This window comes from Vombatus ursinus, unplaced genomic scaffold, assembly GCF_900497805.2.
Source record: "Vombatus ursinus unplaced genomic scaffold, bare-nosed wombat genome assembly UNPS02014813.1, whole genome shotgun sequence".
Taxonomy (NCBI): domain Eukaryota; kingdom Metazoa; phylum Chordata; class Mammalia; order Diprotodontia; family Vombatidae; genus Vombatus; species Vombatus ursinus.
The window spans coordinates 21,336,299-21,350,866 of NW_020954591.1; the positions used below are offsets into that span (position 1 = coordinate 21,336,299).

General features: G+C 33.8%; 1 protein-coding gene across 3 annotated transcripts in view; it reads right to left on the reverse strand.

The window, feature by feature from the left end:
• The window catches only part of ZMYM2 (zinc finger MYM-type containing 2), an 86,553-nt gene that overhangs the window by 48,494 nt on the left and 23,491 nt on the right, over window positions 1-14,568 (reverse strand). For 2 of the 3 annotated variants that reach the window (XM_027877644.1, XM_027877643.1), the window contains 4 exons: window positions 13,584-14,437; window positions 8,784-9,069; window positions 5,777-5,942; window positions 4,701-4,913 (listed from right to left, as the gene is read on the reverse strand). In XM_027877644.1, the coding sequence (XP_027733445.1) occupies window positions 4,701-4,913; window positions 5,777-5,942; window positions 8,784-9,069; window positions 13,584-14,437 (1,519 nt within the window). The remainder of the gene's footprint in view (window positions 1-4,700; window positions 4,914-5,776; window positions 5,943-8,783; window positions 9,070-13,583; window positions 14,438-14,568) is intronic. The other variant, XM_027877645.1, reaches the window with a different exon arrangement.

The window sequence follows — 14,568 nt, forward strand, 5'->3', positions numbered from 1 at the left end:
TAAACAATTTTCTGCTGAGGCTACAAAAGATATTGTACTAACAACTTTACTTCATTCAACCACCTAACTAGAATTTGTTTTAAGCTGCAGCAAAGTATTTACTAGAGTATTTACTGACACTTTAGAGTTTGTTATTAGAATACCTTCCAAGCACAGACTATGAAAATGACATTTTGCATGGCCAAGTCACATTATGATAATGTTCAAGAGGAAAACTAACCTAAGATATAAGTTAAAAACAAAATTTTGCATTTTAATTCTAATTAAATTCAATCTAAATCTTTCATTTTCTTCAGTCAAGAGAAACACACAGACACACACTTTCAAAAGTTGTATATAGTAAGATTGTGAACTTTTAGCATTACAAACAGGAAGCACTATGGTTATAAAGTAGAACACTAAATTTCTTTTAACATTTTTAAGTATAATCAGTTTTACCTATTTACATAATCTATAACAACAATCACTAAAAAAGTTCTTGCACCAAAGCCCTCAAAATTGACACAAATAGTTCAACATCAGAAACTGATAAAATTTTATCAGTAGAAATGACTAATTAAAGAGGTATGGTCATCTACTTTGTACTACAATTATAAGGACCATGGGACTTTTTCATTTGACTTGCAGCTAAAACCTTCCAAATGTATTCTCTTCCGTTAGAATGTGAGGACCTTAAAAGCTAGAACCTTTTTTTCTATTTGTATACCCAGTGTTTTGCACCTACTGTGTTTAATATAGGTTTTAGTCATTCATTCAAGAAAAACATGGTGGAGGTGCAGCAATCTAGTCTCATCATTTAACCTAATATTACCAATTTAATACATGATTTCTAAAACCTAGAATCACTGATAGCCTTAGAATTCCTTCCCATTATGACTACCAAACTAAATCTGTTGCAACAGTATATATCAAAGAGAAGGGAAGTAAAAAGAATAAGCATTTATATAGCACCTAATACGTGTCAGAAACTATACTAAGCACTTTACAAATATTTATCTCATTTGATTCTCACAGCAACATTGCAAGGTAGGTGCTGTTATTACTATCATTTTACAACTTAGGAAACTGAGGCAAAAGCGACTTGCCCAGGTTCACACAGCTAGTTGTCTGAGGGCATATTTGAACTCAAGTCTTTGACTCCAGGCTCAGTGATACCATACACTAAACCACCTAGCTGCCTCAGATGATTGCCTATCAGATCTTGTTTCAGCTTAACAAAAAAAAAATGGTTGGATAAAAACATTTTGTTTATATAAAAAAAAGAATTATCAAAAATTTCAATTATTCCCTCTGGATAACTGGTCATAAATTTAGGCATCACAAACCAGAATTTAAATTCATAGCAATTAAATATAAACAAAAGGACAATTAATACAGTAATAACAAAAACATAAAAACAAAGAACTTTGAAATACTGAAGGAAGTTGATCAACTCAGTGACTAACCAAGATTCTGGAGGACTGATCAAAGCATCTTAAGTTCAATACACGATAAAGAGGTAGGTAGAACAGCAGCTAAGATACAATATAATCACAAAGTAAGATTTTAATCCCAGGTCTACATATACAATCTAGCACCTACTAGGTGCCAAGTTCTGTGCACAAAAAGACAAAAATTAAATGCTCTGACACTACCCTCAAAGATTTTACCTTGTAATGGAGAAAAAGCAAGTACAGATAAGGTAATTTTAGGAAGAGGAAATAGCTGTTGGGATCATGACAGCTCTTGCTTGTGTGGGTGGTACTACAGCTATGTTTTGAAGGAAACAAAATTTGAAGAGGTAGAAGTTAAGACTAAGTACATTATAGGTATTTAATGACAGCTTGTGCTAAGGCACAAGGGTGGGGAAGGGAGGGAAGGTGGGAAGGACAGGAAGGAAATGAGAGAGGAAAAAGGCATTTTGGAGTGGACTTCAGAGTATATGAATGGAAACAATATATAACGTAGGAAAGAAAAAACTTGGTGTCAGATCATGAAGGGCTGTAAATGCCGAATGAAAGAGTTTTACCTTATCCTAGAGGCAAAGGAGACACTGAAGCTTATTGAGCAAGGGAAGAATGTTAGTTTGGAATGTCCCACTAGTGGCAGCTGCAGAGGATGAAATGAAAGAAGGAAAGAACTGAATCAAGTAGGTCCAACAGGAAGGCACTAGAATAGTGCAGACGAGATAATAAGAGACTCAACAGGGGTGATGGTTGTCTAACTAGCGAAAAGAGAAGAGATGGAATAGAATCAAGGAGGTAGAATCCTCAAGATTTAGCAATTGGTAGGATAAGAGGGAGTGACAGAGGGCAAAGTTGAAGATGATTCTGAGAAAGCTGAACTACATAAGTACAAGAGTGGTAGCACTGTTGCTGTCTGAGAGGTTTGGACCCCTCAAGGACTAGAGTATATGACAGGGTCGTCTAGAATGAATTCACAGACTCGAGGATTCTTTAAGTCAAGGTGGCAAAGATTTATTGTTGTGCTATACAGCAGGCAAGGAATCTCAAGGATTCTGCCCACCTGCTATGGTGGGCAGAGCTCCTTAGGGAACTTGCAACCTAACAAGAATGATGCTAAAGCTTACACAGGAAAAGTAGTGGATTATGTGGCAAGTATGCCAATTAGGAGATAACATACAACTACGTCATTCATTACTGGAAACCAAGGATAGAGAGAAGGGCTTCCCTATGGGGTGTGTTTTTGATCTGTTATGTCTGTAACAAGACAGCTTCAGAAGTTGGCATCTATAGCTTGACCTCTGGATTGTATACGGTAACTGTGGGTATCAGTACTTGATAGTTCTGCTGGAACAAGATAGTCCTGTTCATCCAAGGGAAATTCTACAGAAGTCAGCTTGTTCTCATTACAAGGAGAGATAGTTTGCCTCGCTGGGTCCACTCATGAATTATTGCCAGAGACAGGGTCCTTGAGAGGGCTGGAGGGAAACTGCAGGGGATAGTGTTTCTGAGGCCATGGAAAAATTGGGATCCAAGCACAGGCACCAAGTACCCCATCAGTACCCTCAACAGAAGTAAGTTACAAAAAAGGGGTGAGTTGGTTGGGAAGTGTGGCAGGACAGAATTGTTTGTAAATGTTGAGTCTGACATGATGCTTGTGAAGCTTCATCTCACACTCAGCAAACTGGCAAAGAATAAAGATGGGAATAGTCAAGAAAAGACAGGAACACTAATGCACTGTGGGAGGAGCTTTGAATTACCCCAATCACTCTGGAAAAAAATTTGGAATGACATGAATATGCCTATATGCTTTGGTCCACAGATTCCATTGCTAAGAATATATGCTGAGGAATTCAGTGACAAGAAGAAAGGTCCCCATATACACGTTGTTCAGGTAGAATCCACTAACAACTGGCAGGATGGGGAACAAAAGGAAAGCTAACCTAGGTTAGTACAAAGATGGTAGTACACTCAACAGAAATAAGAAATGTATATATAAGGGGGGGAAAAAGACATTTCTAACATGTCTTAAATGTATGCTATGTCATTCTACACTACTAAAAAGAAGAAAACTTCTACATTTAGGTCAGAAAGGGTAAGGCTTAGTGTTAAATCTCTTATTTATTTCAACTGTGTTATATTTGTCTCAATTATCTACAGTGAAAAGATACGAATTTACAAGTGAGCCTTTCTTTGCCTAAAACTAATTAAAAAACACAGTGTTGAGGGAAAACTGGTTTTGGTTTTTGTCTATTTCTAACCACAACTTTCATCTAAAAGTCATTTCAACTTTCCTGCTTTTTTGCTTTCATCTTATAAATTACAAAATTACAGTATTATACAGAACTCTCTGCTCTTGAAAAAAATTATACTAATTTAATTTGGGTTTATATAATTCTAATTTAACTTTATAAACATGTACTAACTTACCCTATCACACCACAAACTATCTCAATAGATCATTTGATGATCTATGTTATGGAGTACTACAAAAAAGGCAAAGCACATAATAAGGAATTGACAATTATTTTTTCTTCAATAAAAACTATCTCGGTAACACAGCTCAAATATTACCCTTAAAGATACTTCTCTGAAATAGCCTAGAACTCTTTATAGACATTTTCCTTACTATTCCCCATTCCCTTAATTTCTCTTTATTAGGCTATCAGGGTGCTTAAGGCTACTCCTAAAGCAGCTTTATCTACAAATTCTTCATGAACTAAGAGACTTTCAACCAAATAAAAAAAATAGTAGAGAATGTCTTCTTCCAAGGATGCCTGCCTAAATCAATTGCAGTTAAAACACTAACTAAGCTGAAATCAGGTTTTTATACTTTTCAAAACCTAAAACATGGTCTTTGTCTTCACTCAGAACTTGGAGGCAAGGGCTACTATTCTTTCAATATCATTGGAGGTCTTTAAGGAAAGGCTAGGTGTCCACTTGGTGTATTATGGAGAGAATTCATGTTGAGGAACAGCCACTGAGAGTCCTCCTAACGCTGACATCTGTGATCTCTATATATGCATCTTTTAGTTCTGTTACGCATAACTTTTTTAACCGGAAGATTTTAAAAACCTAAATGTTAAGGACTAACTTTGGATAGTTACATAACATCTGTACTACATGGCATAATGAAAATAACACTAAATTAAAAACAGGGTCTCAGTATTTCCAAGATAAGCCTGATGAAGATATAAAAGATATGCTACTTCATCTCACAATTTTTCAAATTAAAATTACTCATATTAGAACAATTACCTGTTTGTATTCGCTGACACAGCTTTGACAGCAAAATCTTTTCTGCTGGCCATCGATGATAAGGACATTGTTTCCAGCACCTTTGCTAGGCAAGTACTCGCCACACTGTTCACAGCAATTCATTATTAAGCCATTTGCCATTCTATATCTATTAAAGCAGTGGTCACTACAGAGCTTATGAGTCATGTTTTTAAAGCTTACTTCATGGCGAATCTGTAAGAAAAATGCAATACGGCATTAAGGTGACACTTAGAAAAGAAAATTAGTTAACATTATGTAAGAACAAAAGATCTGTGACTCCTCTGCAGAACTTATCTTTAGAGAAAGTCAAAGTAGATTAGACCTAGAAGAAAATTTTTGAAGTAATTTAATTGAACCTCCTCATTTTAGAGAGTTCGTCCCTCTCCCCCAAATAAAGTTAACATGCTTATAATCATAGGACTAACTGACTTTGTGAATTGATAATTCACAAACAGAAACAGAATTGACAAACAACTGACTAGCTTTGATGGGAATGATGATCTAGTAAGAGGAATGGACCAAGAATTCTTAAAATAAATATTTTAGAGATAATTTTTAAAAAACAAACACCAAACCCAGAAACAAGGTGAACTGCTATGTACCATACGTTTTTAAGAAATGAAAACATCTTTGTTTAAATGCTTGATAATGTCCTTCTACCTGAATTCTGAGCAAGATCATTGCTTAATCTCCCTCTGATCCTACCCTGCTGCCAAACTCTTCTCAGTCTACCCTTATATATGGGGAGGGGAGAGGAGAGAAGTGTGTGAAGACATGAGGAAGAAGACTATAGATATTAATAAACCCACCCCTACAAAGAAATTACCCAAATAAAAAATGTAAAATTCATATATTTAACTAGAAAAAAGTTACTCATTTCAGCCAAGTGGATAATTACACAGTACTGATAAATCTATCTGCAACTCTTCCATCAGACTCTACTAGTACAGTACTTTGCTAACCAAATTCAAAAAATGTATACATGTTATGATGTAAAAAATAGAGCTTAGAAAATTTTTATCATGAAAACTATTTTAAACATACAGAATACAAACCTCCGTTAGTTTGCCACAGATTGTGCATCTTGATTTATTTAAAAGCCCTTTTGAAGGATTCTGTTTGTCTTCATAGAGTGATAAGCATGAAGTACTACAGAATTCCTGGAAGGATTCACTTGAATCAACTTGGGCAACAATGGTACCTTTCATTGTTGTTATATCTCTAAAAAAAAAAAAAAAAGTGTACATCATATTTTAATAACAGATCATTTATTTTTTAAAATTATTAAATCCTTACTACCTTCAAATGTATATTCATACAAATCAACTAAACTCTACCAGATGGGGGTCCCAATAGGATGCAGGCAAAAGACAACTTTAAGATGTTTATGGTACTAAAAAAAGAGACTAAGTCAACTACAAATATATGTGAACACAATGTCTATTAGTGGTTAACACATCTGGTCCTGAAAGACAATATGATTGAAGATAAGAAAGAGTATATGAATTACAGCCAGTATGTTCAAGTCTGTAAAAATTCCACAAAGCAAATACAAATCAATACACCTCTGGCTAGAATCAGAAAATTATATAGGAATATATCCAAAAACCCATTCATTTTAAGGTTTGATCTCAATTGTAGGTACAAAATAATACAAAATTATAGTATTCAAGTTGGAAATGATAATAGCCAACATTTATATAAAGCTTACTATGTGCCAGGCACTGTGCTAAATGCTTTACAATTATTATCTCATTTGATTCTCACAATAACCTTGGGAGACAGGTGCTATTATCCCTCTTTAACAGGTGAGGAAACTGAGGCAAACAAAGATTAAGTCACTTACCCATGGACATATAGATATTAAGTGTTAGAGATCAAATTTTAACTCAGATCTTCCTAACTCCAAGCCTGGCACAGTCTATCTATTGAACCAGCTACCTGCCTCATATTGTGATGAAACCAAAAGCTGCTATAAATTTTGAGATTTATAGTCAGAAGAGAACTTTGAGTCCAACCTCCCTCATTTTACAGGTGAGGAAACTGAACCTCCAGGTCAGCTGGCTTGCCTAAGATTACAAAGATAGTAACCAGCAGATTTTGTAACCAGATTTTTCCAAACACAGATACTATGTTCCTTCTGCTACATCACATCTCTTTTCTAGCACAATTTATTAATCAATAGATCCTTATAGAAATCAGCTATTAAATGTTTTCTAAATTATGCAGAGCTAAAAATAACTCTACTCATCTAGGAAGATCCCACTCTGACCTGACTGATTATTATATACTCTTTTCTACCTAAGCTACATTTAACTTCTGAGTTGAGTTAAAATGGCAGGGCAAGATAGATCCCGAGTCAAAAGAAAACTTACATGATGTAAGGCAAATGCTTCTCAAAATAAAACTAAATTGTATTAATATAACTTATTCAATGTTTTAAAATAAATTAAATATATAATAAATATATAATAATGTATATATTATTTTATTATAAATTTATTTTAAAATACATAAACTACAAATATATACAATATAAATATATTTATAAATAAATGTATATTTATATAAAATCCAAGTACATTCCTCTAATCTGGTTTTTTAAATATACCAGACCAAAATTTTATCAAGTCTATAAAAATGTATACCCTAAAAAGCTATAAAATCTCATTTGCCATTAAGAATCCACTTCACTCAACTAAAAACACAGAAACCTCCAATTATCATAAAAGGGCTACCCATACCATCATCTAACCAAATGCCAAAGACCTCTCTGTCTAAAGTAGCTTAAGTCACCAAACTCCCCAGAAGTCCTTCTGACCGTTACTCTCCAAATATCACCTGTGCAAGACTTTTGGAAACAATAAAAGAGATAGAGAGCATTGTGAGATACAAATGGGTAATTTTGATTACATTAAATAAAAAGGTTTTATACATATAAAATCAACGTTGCCAAGATTAGAAGGAAAGCAGAAAATTAGAAAAAAAAATTTTAGATAGCTTCTCAGATAAAAGTCTTCTATCTCAAATATACAGAGAACTTTGTCAAATTTATAAGAACGAGTCATTCCCCAATTGATGAACAGTCAAAGCATATGAAGTTTTTCAAGAAATCAAAGCTACATGTATCATGAAAAAATGCTCTAAATCATTACTGATCAGAGAAATGCAAATTAAAGCAACTCTGAGATATCATCTCACACCTATCAATCAGGGTGGCTAAAATAATAGAAGGTGAAAATGACATATGTTGGAGGGGATGTGGAAAAATTGGGACAGTAATATACTGCTGATGAAACTTTGAACTGATACAACCATTCTGGAGAGCAATCTGGAATTATGCCCAAAGAGTTATAAAACTGTGTATACCCTTTGACCCAGTAATACCACTATTAGGTCTGTTTCCCAAGGTGACCAAGAATAAAGAAAAATAACCTCTATGTTCTAAAATATTTATAGCAGTTTTCTGTGGGGGCAAAGAACTAGAAAAGTGAGGGGATGTCCATCAATTAGGGAATGGCTAAACAAGTTACGGTATATGATTGTGATGGAATACTACTGTGCTATAAGAAATGATGAGCACAGTGACTTTAGAAAAAACATGTAAAGACTTGCATGAAATAAGAGTGAAATGAATAGAACCAAGAGAACATTAGATGCAGTAACAATAATATTATTTAAAAAAATAACTGAACTGAGCTATTTTGAGTATCATAAATATTCAAATCAACAACAAAAAGACCTATGAAGAAAAATGTTATCTACCTCCAGAGAAAGAACTGATAAATAGAAGTATGCATAGCATATCTGTGTCAAATGATGGTCTTCTCTAGCGCAGGGTAGGGCATGAAGGAGGAAGACAGTTTGGAACTTAAAATGTAACAAAAAAAATTAAATTAAATTTTAAAAAAAGATTTGGGGAGGCAGAAATTGGCCAGCAATAAACACATATATACAATAGTGCACTTCATTTCTCTACTATAGCTTGCTCCCCTCCCCCCAAAAAATATGTCCTACTCACCTATATGTTCAATAAAAAACAAAATTGAAGATATCCCTTACTTTTTGCACATGACGCAGAGTTTCTTTGGAGCAGGCTTGTGTGAGAAGGAGGAAAGACAAGAAGTAGAACAAAACAGGTGAGCAGATCCTTTTCGTTGATAGGCAGTTTGTCCCTTCTGCAAAGGTTTTTTGCAGTTTGCACAAGTAACTTTAACTGGTTTAGTAGGTTGCTGTTGTGAAGGAGGCTGGAAAATCTGCTTAGGAAGTGAGGCCACTGGTGACAAAGAATCCACCCCAGGTTGCTTCTGATTTCGGGGAAATGAAGCTGACTGAGAGATCCAGGAATCTTAAAGACATAATACACATATAAGAAAAACTAAAATAATTTTCAATCAAATTTTAATATCATAAAAATATTTGTAAGCTCTCACCAAATAGCAAGATTTAGATGAGGAAAAAAAATTCTATTTCATAAAATCACTTTTGTGGATAGTTTAAACTGAAAATATGCATGTTAATAAAGAAAGATATATCTGCAATCCTCAAACAATGCTTTCTGTGAATAATCAATATTTAGGTATTTAACTGAGGATTCACACTACAACCAGATAATAATAATAGAAATCAGAACTGAAAGAGATTATCAGGAATCATCTAATCCAAACCCCTCATGTTACAATTTAGGAAATGCGGGCCTAGAGGGATCTTGTGGGGTTTTTTCCCCATGAAAATCTTTAGAAAATATACTTTCTTGACTTCTAAAGTTATTCTCTGCTATCATCAAAGTATATAATGTGAAACATGGTATTAAATGACTTAGTCTGTGACCATATTAGTGTCAATAAATGCTCCCCCTACTGTTATAAACCAAAAAACATTTTAACTGTAATAGAGTGCCTTCAACAAGGAACACTATGACTACAGTACTGCATTATCAGTGGGTGTCCTCCCTGCCTTGGCTTCCCCTAAAGTGTAGGATTGTTCCATCTTTAACCTCACTCATTAGCTCCCACCAATGTTAAGACTTTCTAGCAGCTTACCCTATATCCCTCTTTAAATCTAATGTCCACTGGCTGCTGTTACTGCCAATACATCCATGACCTGTCTGCCAGTAAGTCTACTGTCCTGTTCCTCCTCTTCTTCTTATTTGGTGTTAATACTTTTTTCACCAAGAGCTTCTCCAGTACATCTAAGTTTGGGTTTTTTGGTCTTTTTTTTTTTTTTAAAAGCTGTCTTTTTACAGTTACCACCAGCCAACAAGAAGACTCCTTTCTAGCAGGCCAACTGACTAATCACAGCTTCTTAGATGCAGACTTCTCATCTTCTTGGTTGTATCATTGATAGGTGCTCAAAAGTTGCTTCTTTATTTCACATCACACATAAAGTTGAGGAATAGAGGAGAAAGGGAAGATTCCAAGTAGGACAGGGGAAAAGAAAAGGTTGGTAACTTCTGAGTTCCGGGACATTCTGGAGGTCCAAGGACCTAGAAAGCTGACTCATCAACAACTGACAAATTTTTACTAGTACTTCAAGAACAAAAATTATAAACATTATCTGTAAGGTAAAAATAGCATATAGTCTAGGATTAAAATTAAATTCTTCCCATATTACTAAAATAATTTTTCATTTAACAACAAAAACAAAAAAAAGCTATTAAAAGTGTTATTATAGTTTTACGGGGGAGAGGAGTGGATGAGCCTTTCAGAAAAATTTGTAATTAATTTAATATGCTACAAAGATTTAAAAGCCCCAAGGAATTCACTTTTTTTATAAAGTGTATTTATAGTAATTCATAGAAATAATTACAATACCAGACACTGAACAGAAGTATTTATTCTTTTCAACTAAATTCAGCAGCTCATTCTCTGTACATATCCTATTTTGAGTAGCTGAGGTCAGAATTTGCCTGACCAAAAGAAAATTTTATACTCTAAAAAAACCAATTAGTTAAACAAATCTTTAAATTTACAGACTTAGAATTAAAGCTGTAAAGAGCCTTGGAAATCATTAAGTATGGGTCCTTCACCTTAAAGCTGAGGAAAATGAGCCAAAAAGCTATATATGCCAAACATCACAAAATATTTTATCAAGTATTAGAAATACGATTACACTCAAATCTCCTGGCTGAGTCCAGTTACTCACTCTACTATGCAGCAATGTTACTGACTCAGAAAATCAGAATCTTAACACAATGCAATGGCTTTCTAGAGATGGTTCTTTCTGGAGAAAGGAGTAGCAATGAAAGACTGAGTTAATATATAGCTTAGTTTTAATACTATCTGTAAGGCAAGGAAAAAGTAACCTCAAGGTCTTGTCCTAAAACCTAGGACTCCATAAACTATTTTCTGTGCCTAAGATATAATATATTCTTTCTTTGTATAGCATAGGACAATTCAAGACATAAAAACTTCAATATATTACTTGAGTGATGCCTATATTAACATACCTTGACATCTGAAATGAACTTCTTATAACTTTCTTCGCCAGTAATGTCTCAGAGAACCTTTGCATTATAGCACCCAAAAAAGGTTCATGGCAAATATTATGCAATCACTACAGAAGTGATTACCTGAAGGTACTAACAATACTATTTTTAAACTCAACCTATTAAAAAAATGTTAGTAACACATAATGCTAACAACTCATAAAACCAAAACTTAATTTTTGGTTATATCTTAAAATATACAGATTTTGCTACTCTTTAAACTGAACAAAACTATGCTTTTTTAAGGATGGTTGCCTGCCCTGTGATTTCATCAAGATAGTAAATTTCCAAATTATAAAACCCCTCTACCAACACAGGTTAGCACCTCTCTGCAATGTTTGTTCTTAAAGGATTGCTTAGGGTCCTGCAAGTCCAGGATTACACATCCAATTTGTAACAGAGGAAATGCTTGAACCCTTGTCTTCCTGCATGGGAGGCTGATTCAATATATTTCTCATGATGAAAAATAAATAAATCCAGCTTCATATTACTTCCTTTACTTTACTTGAAAATTTTGCTTTACCTGAAAATTGGGTAAGTTTTCTACAACTCTATCATTAACAGAATATTATTTTCATGCTTTAATTATTCAACATAGTCATTTATTTTATGAAATGATGCAAAAGTTAAGAGAATCAGGAAAACAATATATAACACTACAATAATGTAAATGGAAAGAACAAGTGAGTCAAAACTGAATACTGTGAAATTATAATGAGCAAGTGTGACTTAGAAAAGAAACTTCAGAATCTATCTTCTTCTGTTCCTTGAAGAGGAAGTATGGGAAAGGAATACTACACATCAGACTTGGCTAATGAGTCAGTCATTTTTAAGGTACTTTTTTTCTTCTTTTTTATTTTCCAATATAAGTTAGGGACTCTAGAAGTGGGAAAGGGAGAGAATAGGAAATAATAGGTAACACAAAATGAGAAAAATATTAAGTCTGCACTTTCCTTTCTATTTCATCAGAAAGTGGAGCTAAGTTGGTTATTATGGTACATGACCAATTGACTAAATGGGAAAAAATAGTTTTGTACATATGACCCACACACCCCTGGAAAAACTATAGCTACATTTCATAATTACAATTGAGCTATCAGTAAAAATTTCTTCTCCTGTTTAATAAAAACGTTTTCTTAAGTTGCTTCCTTTTTCACAGTAGAAAAGATGTAACAACTTTAAAGTACGCAAATTTGGTTAGTCAAATATCAAACATAAAATCATCTTCCCATACCAAGACTCCCATGGAACAAGATAATTTTTACAAAATACCACTTCCCCCCTCAATTATCCATATTAATCAGAAGACATAGATTTGTGACATATTTTAATACAAGGAAATTTTCTATCCGAATGTTAACATGAATATGTCCAATGGTTTAGGAATTCATTCAGAAAAATAGTGTAATTATTCTGATTCTTCACTCAGACTTCACTACTTAACTTGTTTAATTTCTCCTATTTCGCTTCCATTTTATTTATCTGATTTATATTCAATGGCCAGGGCAGGCCAGTCCATCCCTTAGTTAACACAAAGTTCCAAACTAAGCACTTCCTTTAAACTCTTCCTTAGTAAAAATAATTGAATGTTGCCTTTGCTCAGATTAAAGTTCAAGCAATGGAAGACAAAAAAATTATCTAAATACTAATCAACCATCTTAAATACAATATTGTTATCCATGCTGACAATCCTTATTATAGTCATTTATAAAAAACTACCAAAGATACCTAAAAAGTATCAACACTGACTTAGTTACTACTCTCTTCTTTTACTCCTAAAATCTAAAAAAGACGATCATTAGTTTTCTTCTTATATTTTCCTCGAATATAAACTTGGAGCTATTTGATTTGGAAGCAAACTTTCAAAAAAAATTATTTGCTTTCTTTCAAAAAGCAGTAACAATAAAACATTAAGGAGAAACTAAGTTTTCAGTCTACTAGTAAAAACAAGGAGCCAAATATAAACACAATAGCCAAAAATAAGTACTTTTTCCTTCGAGATTTCTAATCCAACCATTGTTTTATTTGGACATGAAAACAAAAATATTGACAAAGTATTATGTTGAGTCGAATTTACAATTTCTAAAGTGAAACACTTTAGATAATACATGTTTTTTGACACACAGTTGATAAAACTTTTGAAGAACAGCTAGTATTGTACTTATTCTTGTTGACTAAAATGGAATTTTAAGAAAAAGTCACTGAAAAGGTCAAATCTGTTTCATACTCTGAAAAGAAAAAGCACTAATTCTGGTAAAGGCAAAAACACTTTTAATCTAAAAGTAAAGAACCCACAAAACTAAGAGAAGAGAAAGCCAAATAACATAATTATATGTAAGAAACTACAAATGCATGCCATTAAAGTTAACACTTACCAGGATTATGATGAGTTGCAGATTCTCCATTCTGAAAAACGTCTCCTGCCACATTCATTCTACCAGGATTAAAAGGTCCTACTCCAGTCTTGGTCTGTGAAGTTAAAGACGGGGTGTATGTTTGTATATTAACACCAAAATTACTTGACTGCAGTCCGTTAGAGACATCTCCCAAGTTGGTATTCTGCAGTGATGTTACATGTGTAATCATTAAGTTCATATCACGCCCATCAGTATTTTCTAATTGGCCATCATTCACTGAGCTTACACCTGTTTCTAATGTAGTAACATTAGCAATCTGAATTTCAGAGTCTGGTTCTGTGGTGATACCACTACTACCCATTCCTGCATTTACCTTACTTCTTGAAAAACTGGAAGCTGAGAAATCCAAATCATTGGTTCTGTTTTTAGTCTCAGGAAGTCTCCGTTCAATAAAACTGGAAGCATTTTTCTCTTGCCCTTGATTTGTTTCAATGTCCTCTTCATCATCAATGATAATTGTCTCACTTACACTTCCCTTTTGAGAAGTCAAATCTTTTGAGGAACAAAGTTTAGAATCATTTCCTTGTTGCTCTTCATTTTTTGATGATGGAAAAGTGATGTTTCTTTGATCAGATACCACTGGCGCAGCAGTTGGTGGGGGTTGTATTGGTTCAATAAAGACAACATCATCATCATCTTCTACTGATGTGTTCGGAAACTTATTAGATCTAGAAACTAAAGAATTAGTTGGACCTCCAAATGAATTTCCTACATTTGTGAGACTAGTTGCCATGGCTGTAGTCCCTAATAAAACAGGAGTCTGTTCCGTCAATTCTAATCCTCCCACTGAACTTGTGTCCATTCCAGACGACCTGTTGGAAACAGTAAGGAAGGAGAAAAAGATAGTACACTTCAGCAAAACACCACTATTTTTTTTTTAAACAAAAGCAAACAATGAGAACTAAACTGAGTTTTTTCTTAAATTTAGTTGATCCAAAGGAGG